Raw genomic sequence first — 14,739 nt, 5'->3', positions numbered from 1 at the left:
CCCTCCGGCCAGGCCCCACTTTTGGCGGCAAGGCCGGAGAAGATAATGAGAAAAGCAAGGAGGAGTCACTGACCAGTCAGGACAGCCCCTAAGGTGTCCTGAGCTGAAGTGACTCTAACTTTTAGAAATCCTCCATCTTGCAGATGGAGGATTCCCCCAATAGGGTTAGGATTGTGACCCCCTCCCCTTGGGAGGAGGCACAAAGAGGGTGTACCCACCCTCAGGGCTAGTAGCCATTGGCTACTAACCCCCCAGACCTAAACACGCCCTTAAATTTAGTATTTAAGGGCTACCCTGAACCCTAGAAAATTAGATTCCTGCAACTACAAGAAGAAGGACTGCCTAGCTGAAAACCCCTGCAGCGGAAGACCAGAAGACGACAACTGCCTTGGCTCCAGAAACTCACCGGCCTGTCTCCTGCCTTCCAAAGATCCTGCTCCAGCGACGCCTTCCAAAGGGACCAGCGACCTCGACATCCTCTGAGGACTGCCCCTGCTTCGAAAAGACAAGAAACTCCCGAGGACAGCGGACCTGCTCCAAGAAAAGCTGCAACTTTGTTTCCAGCAGCTTTAAAGATCCCTGCAAGCTCCCCGCAAGAAGCGTGAGACTTGCAACACTGCACCCGGCGACCCCGACTCGGCTGGTGGCGATCCAACACCTCAGGAGGGACCCCAGGACTACTCTAAGACTGTGAGTACAAAAACCTGTCCCCCCTGAGCCCCCACAGCGCCGCCTGCAGAGGGAATCCCGAGGCTTCCCCTGACCGCGACTCTTTGAATCCAAAGTCCCGACACCTGGGAGAGACCCTGCACCCGCAGCCCCCAGGACCTGAAGGACCGGACTTTCACTGGAGGAGTGACCCCCAGGAGTCCCTCTCCCTTGATCAAGTGGAGGTTTCCCCGAGGAACCCCCCCCTTGCCTGCCTGCAGCGCTGAAGAGATCCCGAGATCTCTCATAGACTAACACTGCGAACCCGACGCTTGTTTCTACACTGCACCCGGCCGCCCCCGCGCCGCTGAGGGTGAAATTTCTGTGTGGGCTTGTGTCCCCCCCGGTGCCCTACAAAACCCCCCTGGTCTGCCCTCCGAAGACGCGGGTACTTACCTGCAAGCAGACCGGAACCGGGGCACCCCCTTCTCTCCATTCTAGCCTATGTGTTTTGGGCACCACTTTGAACTCTGCACCTGACCGCCCTGAGCTGCTGGTGTGGTGACTTTGGGGTTGCTCTGAACCCCCAACGGTGGGCTACCTTGGACCAAGAACTAAGCCCTGTAAGTGTCTTACTTACCTGGTTAACCTAACAAATACTTACCTCCCCTAGGAACTGTGAAAATTGCACTAAGTGTCCACTTTTAAAACAGCTATTTGTCAATAACTTGAAAAGTATACATGCAATTTTGATGATTTGAAGTTCCTAAAGTACTTACCTGCAATACCTTTCGAATGAGATATTACATGTAGAATTTGAACCTGTGGTTCTTAAAATAAACTAAGAAAAGATATTTTTCTATATAAAAACCTATTGGCTGGATTTGTCTCTGAGTGTGTGTACCTCATTTATTGTCTATGTGTATGTACAACAAATGCTTAACACTACTCCTTGGATAAGCCTACTGCTCGACCACACTACCACAAAATAGAGCATTAGTATTATCTATTTTTCCCACTATTTTACCTCTAAGGGGAACCCTTGGACTCTGTGCATGCTATTCCTTACTTTGAAATAGCACATACAGAGCCAACTTCCTACACCAGGCAAAAAGTTGGGCTAACCGTGCCAAAAATGGTGCTTTCGTACAGTCACTTTTCTGAATTCCTCTGTATTAAATACTCTGAAATGTTTTACATTCCTCTGTATCACAGAAATTAACTAAGGGAGCATTCTTGTCACAAGTCAGTATATGAATTGCCAGTTTGTCATATGAATTGCTAGTTGTAAATCATTGACACTGTGTATAACAATTTGGACAGTAGAAGAAAAGTTTAGCGTTTGTTGTCTCCTAAAACACAAGAATGCAAAAATACAGTCTGCATTGTCTTCCTTGCTGTACATTAAAACGTCAGTGCTCCATATGTGTAACTTTTTATTCACGTCATTTGGGTATATGGCAGTATGACAGTCCTTAAAATGTGTTCTGATTGTTTTCTGAACTTATTGTTTAAGATCCAGGAATCTTCAACAGTCTTCCACATGCCATTGTCTCCCACCTTGCTGTGTTCTTTGAACTTTGGGATGCACTGCTGTTGCACTGTGTGCAGTCCAACCCGCGGATACTAACAGACGAGGCTATAGCAGAGGTGAGTGCAGTTTCCTGTGTTCTTTGATAATGAAATGTAGACCATAGCCCGTGAGGCTAATAGTGTATGCAATAAATGGCATATTATCAGCGGGCTGTGGCTCATGACCACGGAAGCAGGAGAACTTTCAGATCTTGAGCTTGGTCTTGTGGTTTTTCGTACTCTACATTCTGTTTAAAACTGTTCTTGAGTTGAACAGGGTTGTATTTAAAATGGACAGAACGTAGAAAGATAGTCACTGCTTTATCGTAACGTAAACCTATCCTTCTCCTTGATAGATGCAACAGTTGTAAGAATAGATTGATAGAAGATCCCCCTGAACCATGTGTTGCACCATGCTGTTTAACAGAACAGCAAAACGCATTGTTTTTTGGGCATTGTTTTATCCCATGTAGTGATGAGTTTCCAGATGGTAGCACCCGGCTTTCTTTTCCATTCTTGTGGTTGCAACCCATTGTGAGTTGGTTTCATTCTCTTTTGTGTTAATTCCTCTTAAATAAACTAATGTCCTTCCTGGATTACGGTGTAATGAGATAATACTGTAATAACCTTTTGCGAACAAACACTTTGTATACATTGTTGTTTGTAAAGCTCTTTGTACAGCCATATCTGATAGAGACTTCTAGTTGCAGATTTCGTACCTTAGAATTTTCCCCCAGGCGTCAAACCGGATCTTGAGATTTTTTCTTCGAGCAATACCCTTGCACGTCGGTAGGTGGCGTCGGTCGACTCCGTAGGCGTCGTCGCCGTGATGACTTCGGGAGTAGTACATAGACGCTGCCCTCGCGCAGGGCCGTCAGTACTTTTCTTTCCGCGCCACGCGCTGATCCGAGAGACCACTACCCTCGCCTTTTTTTTGGCCGAATTCAACCGTTTTGTTGACTTTTTTTGGTGCGAGCTTGGGGCATCGAGGATGGTGACCGACCCTCATCGTGTCTGTCTGTGGTGCCTTGAGCGCGACCACGATCCGAAGTCGTGCTCCGAGTGCCGGGCGATGCATCTGAAGGCTTTGTGGGAGCGGTCCCTAAAGTTGATGGCGGCCTGGCACTTGACTCTGCGTAAGTCCCGATCTCTCTCAAGAGGAAGATCGGTCCCGGAGCCACCACCACTCGTCGTCATCTAAATCGTCGGGTCACGGTAAGAAACAGAAGTCGAAAAAGTCCCATCGCTCTCCGACTTCACCCTGTCACTCGGCTGATGCGACGCAGGGCGAGCGTCAACAAAGTAGGTGTCCGTCCTCGGAGCCTACGCCTGGGTCGGCTCTGCACTTCCCCGAGTATCCCGGAGCCGGAGTGACCCCCGCCCAACTCAGAGTTTTACGAGGCCATGGGCCTCATATTTGTGCGTGCCGACCCCGATATGGCACCTTTGGGCCCAAAAGGCTTGGCCGAGGGGCCTTCGGGTTCCCCGGCGGCAGCTTTGACCCCGGCAACCGAGGTTGCCTCCGGATCTGTGCGCTGATCCGCCCCGACTCCGGTCGCATAGTCGAGACCTTCCCCGGCGCCGAGTCGTTTAGCGACGCTCTCGACGTCGGTAGTGGCTACTATCGACGTCAACCCCATTCTCATCACAGATGACTGAGTCGGAGCGGCGTCAACCGCCGCCGCCTTCAGCAGGCCCTATTCACCGAGGTCGGATTCTGACCCATTTTCCTATGGGTACGAATATGGGGAGTAATTGGAGGGGTCCCTGGACCCTTATGAATTCCAGGAAGACCCTACTATGAACTGGGCACAGGACTTGGGCGAAGCCAGTGGTCTTGATACTTCTCCTGACTCTGGCATGCTGACTCCTCCTCCGTGGCTAGTTGCAGATTCCTCACCGCCCACCCATCCTTCCCGCTTGCGAACTGATTTCTAGGGACAGGGATTCCCCCTTTCAGGTCCTTAGCTCTGGCACACAATATCAGTGTTCTTAGCGGATCTGCGCTCTGGCGTGGAAAGTCATTAAAAGAAACTGACATCACTGCGCGAGGGCGGCGTGTATGTACTACTCCCAGCGTCATCACGCGACCACGACGCCTGCGGAGTCGACCGACGCCACCTACTGCAAGGGTATTGCTCAAAGAAAAAATCTCCGGATTCAGTCTGACGCCTGGTGGAAAATTCTAAGGTAAGGAGTCTGCAACTAGAATATGTTTCTACCAGATATTTTGTTACCGAAGGTAAGTAACTTGTACAACTCTACCTCAAACAGTATAGGGAGCTGAATGGCATGGACCAACCAAAGAGGAGGGATTTAGGGGAAACATGGGCAAGGGAACAATGGTTGTACCGTGTGAACAGTGTATTTTATTTTAATGCCATTTATATATCGCTTCCTACCTCTGACAAGGTGTTGAAGAGCTTTACACAAGGCAGCAAGTTGCTCTGGAACGCAAGGTTAGTGGCTGGGTGCTATCTGACTGGAGCTATCTGAAACTAGATGCAATTTTAGGAAAATGGCTCCTTGTTGCAGTTATTCACCCCCCACATGCCCCGATCCTCCCCCCCCCCCCCCCAAACACACACGCACACACTTTGTGCCTGATATTGATGCTGACTTGAATGAGAGTGTGCTGGGACCCTGCTAACCAGACCCCAGCACCAGTGTTCTTTCACTAAAAATGTACCATTGTTTCCACAATTGGCACACAGATAAGTCCCTTGAAAAAGGTACCAGTGGTATGGTCGCGTAGGCTCTCATTATTCTAATGAGACTACTGGATTTTGGGTGGCAGAATCGCCCTAGGTGTGGGAGGCTAAGTCTAACCCACTACAGGTGACACCTGTTGCTCCAATCCGGGTTTTGCTCCGGCTAACTATCAGTGCCCCATCTCTACCCGAGGGCAGGGATGACTGTCAGCCGAGCGCATGACATAATTGGTTTCTCAGGGAAGCTGTGGTCACTCAGGTCTCATCCCTTTCTCTCAATTACATTAGTCTCATATATACAATGACAAACAGAAGCAGTATATGTTTCAATAATTATTTTAATTAAGCGACTGCATCTTAGATAGCAAAGCATGAGCTGCAATAACCAGGACGACACAGCATGACAATATTAAAATTGTGACAAGGAGAGTGAAGCATAAGAATAACGCTACTATATTGTCACTGCAGTCAATAGACTAATTCATACCTAGGCTATGATAGACCACAGTGTGTTAAGCTCCAATTCTGCCCTTCAGGTTCGCCTGGGAAGACATCATCCCCCATACCTGAGCAAATCCCTGATGTCTGCAAAACAGCTGTAGGGAAGCAATCAGCATACAGTTGTGGTTCTCTGGCTGGAAACTCCCTCTAACGTGTAAAGGACAAGGAAGTGCTTTTATAATAAAACAGCTGATGTTCTACGAAAATGTTCTTGCATGGAGATACGTGTTTTCCACGAATGTTGGAGACTAAACTTATACCAGAAGCACAGAGTGAGCAAGAATGTCTTGTTTGAGAACAGAGTGCTGGCCTAGGCAAAACAGTTAGATAAAAAGAAAATAAAACAAGACCGTAAAAGGGTTTATTGTAATAATAATAAAATAAAGCAAAATAAAATGTATCTAACTTAGAGTGCACAGCGGCATGGCCTAGTGTGTTACAATAACGTTCATGGAGCTATAGCTAAAATGGCTACACAACAGTACCAAGGGTCCTGTGACCAGGGAAGGTCCCTAAGGGCTACAGCATGGCTACAGTGTGTTATGCCTCCTTAAGGGACCCCTCACCTAACACATGCACACTGCCATTGCAGATTGTGTGTGTTGCTGGTGAGAAAAAGGCAACGTCGACATGGCATCCCCCTCAGGATGCCATGCACACAAAATACTGCCTGTGGAATAGGTAAGTCACCCCTATAGGACCCGTGGAGAAGTGTGGCTCAATGGTTAGAGGGGCAGACCCTGATGCAGAAATCTGGCTCAGGACCAGGGTTCAATTCCCACCTCAGCGGGTCTTGGGCTCAATTTCCTCGGACCTGATAATTCTCGCATCGGTGCCTAATCTAATTCATGGGTCCCACTCTGTAACTCTGGGCAATAGCTTGCTTAATCTCCACAACGGCCCCAACAGCGCTGGGATGCCTGGCTTCACCTTGGAGGTTGCCCAGGAGTGGGCACCTCACAGGGAAAAGCCAGGAAGGGGTTCCACAGCGGTATGCGTACAGCGCCTTGAGACCCTAATGGGTGAGTAGTGCGCTATACAAGTACGAAGTTTACAGTTTATAGGAGGCCTAAAATCCCTAAGGCAATTTGCATTATACCATAGGTGACAGCATAGCTTAATGAGCGATATGCCCCTACAGTGTCTAAGTCCATTCTTAGACATTGTAAGTAGAGTGTGGCCATATGAAGTATATGGTCTGGGAGTTTGTCAAAACGAACTCCACAGCTCCATAATGGCTACACTGGAAAGTTTGATATCCACGTTTTCAGAATAATAAACCCGCACTGATGCCAGTGCTGGATTTATAAAAAAATGCACACAGAGGGCATCTTAGAGATGCCCCATGTGTTTTACCCAATCCCTTCAGTACAGGACTGACTAGTCTGTGCCAGCCTGCCACTGAGAGACGAGTTTCCGACCCCTGGGGTGAGAGCCTTTGTGTTCTCTGGGGCCAGAAACAAAGCCTACACTGGGTGGAGGCACTTCACACCTCTCCCCCTGCAGGAACTGTAACACCTAACAGTGAGCCTCAAAGGCTCAGGCTTCGTGTTACCGTGCCCCAGGGCACTCCAGCCAGTGCAGGTGCCCGCCCCCCCGGACACAGCCCCCACTTTTGGCGACACGTCTGGGGAGATAATGAGAAAAACAAGGAGTCACCCCCTCAGCCACCACCCCAAAGGTGACCAGAGCTAAAGTGGCCCCCTCCCTAGAAAATCTTCTGTCTTGTTTTGGAGAATTTAGCCCAATAGTGATAGGGATGTGATCCCCTCCCCAAAGGGAGGGAGCACAAGGAGTGTGTAGCCACCCTCTAGGACAGTAGCCATTGGCTACTGCCCTGTGACCCTAACACACCCCTAAATTCAGTATTTAGGGGCAATCCCGAACCCAGGATTTTAGATTCCTGACGACCTCACAAGAAGGACTGCTTAGCGGAAACCCCAGCAGAGAAGGAAAGGAGACAACAACTGACTTGGCCCCAGCCCTACCGGCCTGTCTCCTGCTTAAAAGAACCTGCAGAAGAAAATCAATGCGACCTCTGAAAACCTCCAAAGGACTGCCTGCATCACAGAGGATCAAGAACTCCTGTGGACAGCGGCCCTGTCTAAAGAAACCAAAGACCCAGAGAGGATCCTCAGGTGACTGACAACGTTTCCACCCTTGGCTGACCTCTCTGCACCCCCATGTCGACGCATGCAGAGGGAATCCCAAGGCCCCCCCCCCCCCCCGACCGCAACTGCTCGGAACAAGGAAACCCGGCGCCTGACAGAAGCACTGCACCCGCAACCCCCAGGCCAGTGAAGAACCGACCATCGGTGCAGCAGTGATCGGCAGGCGGCCCTCACCCTTGCCCAGTCGGTGCCTGGCCTGAGAAGCCCCCCTGTGCCCTGCCTGCAACGTCTGAGTGACCCCAGAGTCCCTCTATTGATTCCAATTACAAACCTGACGCCTTGTTTGCCCACTGCATCCGGCCGCCCCTGTGCTGCTGAGGGTGTACTTTGTGTGCCTACTTGGTACCCCCCAGTGCTCTACTAAACCCCCCTGGTCTGCTCCCCGAGGACGCTGGTACTTACCTGCTGATAGACTGGAGCTGGAGCATCCCCTGTCTCCATAGGCACCTGTTATATGGGCTCCTCTTTGACCTCTGCACCTGTGTTGCTGGTGCTAAGTGTTTGGGGTTGACTTGAACCCCCAAACGGTGGACTACCTATGCCGCAGAGACTGAACTTGTAAGTTTTTTACTTACCTCCTTAACCTAACTTGTACTTACCTCCCCCAGAATCTGTTGAATTTTGCACTGTCCACTTTTAAAAACTGTGTACATTACTGCTTTGATTCAAAGTCCGATCTATACCTATGCAAAGTACCTTACATGTAATGTACCTACCTGCAATTTGAATCTTGTCAGATGTATTGGTCTGTAGACGTAACTGTGCAAATTGCAGTTTAAATAGCACTTATTCTTTTTTTATTTTATTAATTATTTTATGGCACTACTCGTTCCAATGTAGGGTGTTCTACTTAGCATTCACACATTATACAGTTCATCAATGTGTAAGAAATGTTCTTTAAGACACAGAGTTGTAGCTTGTAGGAGTCATCTCATCGCAGAATAATCCCCAGGCTTCAGACTGGATCTGGAAAATCTCGAGCAATATCTCTGTGCGGCAGTTGGTAGCATTGGTTGGCTTCGTACCGACATCATCTGCAATCAGAAGTGATGTTGTGGTGCCCTCATAAGCATCACTCTGGTGTACTGACATAAGTTCTTTTGTTTCTCCACCAACAGCACAGATTCAAAAAGCAACCTCTGTAATTTTTTTACCATTTTTTATTTATTTATTTTTAACTTTTGTCATCCCCTTTTTGAGCAATTGTCTGGGGTTAGACTACAGAGCTTGCGCCGAGTATGAGTCAATGCTCCTCAAGGCAGTTAGCAATCTGCTAAAAAGTGTTTTGCGGTAGAAGAAAACTCCATATCAGTCTCGCTCCCATTCCTGATTAAGGTCTCTTGGCCGCACTCGGAGCTGGCGCTGCTGACAATCGTCTTCTCACTCTGACAATTTCCTCTAAGTTGGGTAAGTCCAAGAAGAAATCAAAGTTTTTGTCTTCCCCGTCTAAATGCAACACTTTGAGGCCCCGCTCCCGCACCCCACATGAGGAACTGGTGTCCGGGCCCTTACCATGCTACTCATAGTTCCCTAGAGTTACTCCTTCTAGTTAAAGGAATTTTATGACACCATGCGTTCCATTTTTGGGCCACCGACTCCCTCTGGCTCGGTTAGAGCAAGCAGGTTAGCCCCAGATGCTAGCTGGGCCCACTTGAGCTGCCCCCTGGAGTCCATATTGACCCTACCACAGGTGCTTATACCCTGCTGGACAGCCAACCATGCAGTTCTCACTGATCGACAGGGACTATGGTGCTGCCAGGCCATAGCAGCCCCTGTACTTGCCTCCTTTGGCAGGCCCTTCCCCCTGAACATAGAGATGAGATGGAGTGGTATGACCCTTTTGTGGATGACCCTGACAAGGAAGAACACTGTTATCAGGAACTTGGTGAAAGTGGCTGCCTAGACTTCTTCCACGACTATGGCATGCTTTCCCTCCAGGGCTCTATTTCGAAGGAGGGTGCATCTTTCACCACCATTATGCACAGGGCAGCGAAGGTCCTTGACCTAATATTGCCTGCAGTCGAGGTCAAGAACAGCATCTTAAACCAAGATGCTTCATGCAGGAGTGAGCTCCAGTGAGTCTACGTGCAACAATGCCCTCACTGATGTTCCTATGGGTGGCTGGGCTAAACATTGTTCGGAGGTCCTGTGCACCGCACTGTTGCTTGTTTCCATTGTCCACCCTAGGAGACCCAGCCTTGTTCTCCCAACATCACTTTCCTGAGATCCTGTTTGTACAGGTCTCAGCAGACAAAGTCAACCCAAATACACTCACTTTCTTTCCACAGGATAGGGAATTCAGGCTGAAGTAAATTTTCTCTTCTGCCAGTTTAGCCTTGTGGTCAGTGAACACCCCATATCTCTTGGGCTGATTATCCCATGCATTATGTGATTGGGTTGCACAGCTGCTCTCCATTCTATCTGGAGAGGGTCAAGCCATCCTGACCCAACCCTTTAGTGGAGGGTGGGCATGAAGTGAAATTCACCATCAGGTGTGGCCTGCTCACCATAGAGTTTTTAGGCAGGGCTGTGGCATTGTTGATGGTGCTCCATCTTCAAGCCTCATTGAACATCCCCTGAAAACCCAGTGGAAAACAATCCTTTCTAATTGACATGCCATTCAAAGGCTCACACTTTGTTGGCAACAAAGCTAATAAGACGCTCCAGTGCTTTTGGGAAAGTGGTGCCATGCCAGGTCCCTGCAAAAAGAACAAGTGATGGACGGAATTCTGAACAATGTCAAACATTCACCCTAGTACAGAGATCTGGGCCTAAATCAGATCTTTGACTCTGTGTGAATGTTTGATTTGTTCACCATTCTGTCCATCCATCGTTTTTGCAAACACGAGGTCCCTGGGCCGCTGTTTGCATTCCCTAGCAAGCAGCAGTCCTTTCACCCTTTCCATGGCCACGATTGGGGTACCTATAGACATCTGTAATACCAGCCTTACCCCCCCCACCAGGCTGCCTAACCTTTTCAGGGCCAGGGTTTGCGAATCCCAAAATAGATGGTGGAGTCATGCCTAGTGTGCTGTCCAGTCCCCTGACCCTCCATCTCCCTCATCCTCCAAGCTGCTTTAGCAATCAGCACAGCAGCAGGATCTTGCACTGACTGCACCAATGGAGCAACATGACCTAAGGGGGTGCAGAGGGGGAAACCCTTCAATTTATGGAAGAGCCTCCACTTTTGCTACTGCTCCCGGAATGGATGACGGAGGATCATTTCTACTTGTTCTGCCAGGAAGTGCAGGCTCAGCTGGCCAGAGGAGCCATCAAGAGAGTCCCATCACTAGAACCAGGACATGGTTGTTATTCCTGCTACTTCCTGGTTCCGACAGAGGACCGAAGCCGCCATCCAATACTAAATCTACTTCCTTTTAAAGCCTTTCTGTAGAAAGAGAAATTCAAGATGCTCACCTTGGCTCAGGATCGGTCTGCCCTGTATTATGAAGACTAGATTGTAGCATTAGACATGAAGGATGCATATTTCCCCTTTCGTGTCCTGCAGCTTCACAGGCATTACCTGCAGTTCTCAATGGGCCACAAGCATTTCCAATTCGCTGTGCTACCCTTCAGCCTTGCCAGTGCCTATCAGGTTTTCCCAAAAGTGATGGCGGTAGTTGTAGCATATCTTTGGAGGTTGGGTGTACCAGTCTTCCCCTTCCCCAGTGACTTGCTGATTGAAGGTAGGTTTGCCCCAGATAATCGATACCCACCTCCAGACTACAGCACACCCGACTCCTCAGAAGCTTTTTCATCATAGCTATACTGTGCAGTTTTGTGCCTATCCTCTAGAGCGGTGAATTTAGGATATTCGGGCTATGATATTTTAGTATCAATCCTGGATTTTGGTGAGACTGACTCTGAGGCTGCTGGGTATGACGACTTTCTGCATTCTGCTGGTGAAGCACCCGTGGTGGCACATGTGGGCTGTACAGTGAGATCTAAAGTCTCAGGTGTGACGCAATATCAAATAAATCTTTCTCACCTGGTCCACATTGTGAAATCGACTGCGTAAGTTCTGCAGTGGTGGTGGTTAACCTTCCTTCCTGTTGGAAATGGCCCTTTTTGCAGGGTTATCCCCAGACATTTTGCCTGCTTCCTCCTATCTTTTTCAGGTCTGTTTTTGCTGTTTGATTGTCTCTGCTCACTTTACCACTGCCAATCAGTGCTAAAGTGCAAGTGCTCCCTATAGAAATTGTACTGTTGATTAGTTTATTCTTGATTGGCATATTTTATTTACTGGTAAGTCCCTAGTAAAGTGCACTAGAGATGCCCAGGGCCTGTAAATCAAATGCTACTAGTGGGCCTGCAGCACTGATTGTGCCACCCACATTAGTAGCCCTGTAACCATGGCTCAGACTTGCCACTACAGTGTCTGTGCGTGCAGTTTTAAGCTGCCAATTCGACTTGGCAAGTGTACCCACTTGCCAGGCCTAAACCTTCCCTTTTTAAACATTTATGGCACTCCTAAGGTAGGCCCTAGGTAGCCCCATGGGCAGTGTGGAGTGCATGTTTAAGGTAGGACATATACTGGTGTGTTTTACATGTTATAACACTGAAATACTTCCAAATTCTGTTTTCACTGTTGAAATGCCTCTCTCTTTCATAGGTTAAATAACTTGAAAGCGCAGATTCCCCTTGGGAGCAGATAGAAATGTGAAATTTAGGGTCTCTGAAATCACAATTTAAAAATACTACTTTTTGGGGAGGTTGTTTTTTAGATTGTAGGTTTGAAAATGCCACTTTTAGAAAGTGGGGATTTTCTTGCTTAATCAGTTCTGTGACTCTGCCTGTTTGTGGATTCCCCTTCTGGGTCAGTTTGACAGTTGGGCTGTTCACACCTCCCCTCTAGACAGTGACACAAAGGGGGCTGGGGTGTAGGCTGCATATCCTAATGAGCCGTCTATACTGGAAGGGAGGGAGGAGTGGTCACTCACACCTGAAAGGACTGAGCCTGCCCTCCCACAATGCAGTCTCCGACCCCCTGGTGTGTGTCTGGGGCCTGGCCTGGACAAGGAAGAATCTTGCAAACACTTGAGACTTTACTTTGAAGGTTGCCAACTTCAAAGGCAGAAAGTGGTATAAGAAGAAGACTCAAATCCCCAGACTTTTAGAATCTTTTTGGAATCAAGAGGAACCGCTGCCCAGGAGAAGAGCTGAAGGAGGCGTACTGTCCCTTTGCTGTGTTGCTTTGCTGGACTGGCCTGCTGTTGCTGCTTCTGCCTGAAAAGAGGGCAATGGGTGAACTTAGCTGTGAATGCTGCTTGAGAAAGTTCTCCAAGGGCTTGGAGTAGAGCTTGCCTCCTGTTGGAAGTCTCAGGGACACCAAAGACTTCAGTTTCCTCAACCTGCAGCACTGAGAACTGTGTGTTTTGTGCTGTTCAAGAGGAGAAACCACTTCAACACTGCCAACGAAGCTACTGGCCTGCACCGTGACCTGCCGACGCTGCACGGCCCCTCTTCGCACCGTGACCCTGGTCTCACCGACGCAGTCATCGGAGGACTTCACCGAGCCGCTGCTCTCACTTGATCTGTGGGCCCCACACTCTGGCATTACCTACTCACACCGCAGCCTGGGCCTCCCTGACGCTGCCACTCCTTCTGACACCGTCGTAGCTGCCTGCACCGTGGCCTGTGGACACCGTTTGTGAGGGTAACGAAGCACCGTCCAGTTCCATACCGCTCGCTTGTGTCTACTGATGACAGTGCTTCAGCAACAGCAATACCGCTGCCTGCACTGTGACCTGTGGACACCGCACCTCGCATTCTACCACTTCACACCGCAACCCCTACGCCATCCACGCCAGCGCTCCTGACCTCATCAGACCGGAGTTCGATCCGCAACACGTGTGACCTCAAGCGCCCGACGACTCCCACACCGACACCAGAACCGACCCAGCGGCGCCTCTCTCCGGAGCTCACCGCGAGGATCACAACGCTCTGCAAATCCACGGTACTGTTTGCGGGTCTTCCTGACATTGTAGCTGGCCTGCAACACCACAGCTGGCCTAAACTGTTGATTTTGTTGATCACAATGTCATGATAGTCCAAGGTGGAGCTATCAACTTCAAGGAACTGTATTTTTTAAATAAATCTTTAAAAAATCATATCTTTAGCACTGTATGTTGGATTTTTATCGTTTTGGTCTAGTTTTACACAGATAAATGTTGGCTATTTTTCTAAAACTGGTGTGGTGTTCTTTTATAGTGCTTTCACTGTATTACTGTGTACCATGTGCTAGTGCTTTACACGTTTCTTCTGAGATAAGCCTGGCTGCTCGTGCCAAGCTACCAAGGGGGTGAGCAGCGGTTATCTGAGCGGATAGCTCCCTTATCCTGACCTGACTAAAATAAGGGTCCTTAGTTGGACAGGGTGCAAACCGACTGCCAGCTAGAGACCCCATTTCTAACACTTCCCCACCCAGAGCTGACAGTGGTAACCGGTGGCAACTCTGGCAGAAGCTGAACTCCATAATAACCTTCTAGAGCTCATGGCTAGCCACTTGCGATTAACAGCTTTCCTCTCATCCATCAAGGGAAGGCTGGTTCAGGTGTACATTGGCAACTCCACCGCCATGTGGTATTGGAAAAAACAAGGCAGGATTGGGTCATGGGCCCTGTACTAGTAGGTTCTGTGCCTCTGGATTTGGCTGGAGCGCCAGGAGATCTTTTTGATTGTGCAGCACCTGGCGGGATCTCACAATGCCAGGATAGACAAACTCAGCCATTGATTGCTTTTGGACCAGGAATGGGGATTTCACCCAGAGCAGCGGCAGCCGCCACATATGTCAAGAGCGGAGTTGGGGGTGGGTTGGGTGCTAAGGGGTGTGGGGGAGAGGGGCGACATCTTTAAGAAATATATATATTTATATATATATATATATGCTTAACGTTCCCACCACTGCTGCCTCACTCCTCTGCTCTTCTCCCCAGCAATCTTGGTGCGGCTCTCATGTTATTCCAAGCATGAGTGCAGCGTCCGAGCAGCTTGGTCTGTGGCTCAGACAGTGCATTGAGGTCTGTGCAGTTTCTCCAGCCCGGCTGTGCAACACAGCCTGTTTGGAGAAACCTAAGTGTACATGTTTGTTTGGCGTGTCTGCCACTTAACATGCAGGCTGGGCCAGCTGCAGAAAA

The 14,739-nt window shown here is 49.1% G+C and overlaps 1 protein-coding gene across 1 annotated transcript in view; it reads left to right on the top strand.

Annotated features, from left to right (window-relative positions):
* The window catches only part of MDN1 (midasin AAA ATPase 1), a 1,740,009-nt gene that overhangs the window by 1,132,980 nt on the left and 592,290 nt on the right, over positions 1-14,739 (top strand). Inside the window, exon 53 of the mRNA XM_069235499.1 lies at positions 2,165-2,298. Coding sequence (XP_069091600.1) covers positions 2,165-2,298 — 134 coding nt within the window. The remainder of the gene's footprint in view (positions 1-2,164; positions 2,299-14,739) is intronic.

Source organism: Pleurodeles waltl, chromosome 5 (genome assembly GCF_031143425.1).
Source record: "Pleurodeles waltl isolate 20211129_DDA chromosome 5, aPleWal1.hap1.20221129, whole genome shotgun sequence".
Taxonomy (NCBI): domain Eukaryota; kingdom Metazoa; phylum Chordata; class Amphibia; order Caudata; family Salamandridae; genus Pleurodeles; species Pleurodeles waltl.
This window is presented reverse-complemented; position numbering and strand designations above follow the sequence as displayed.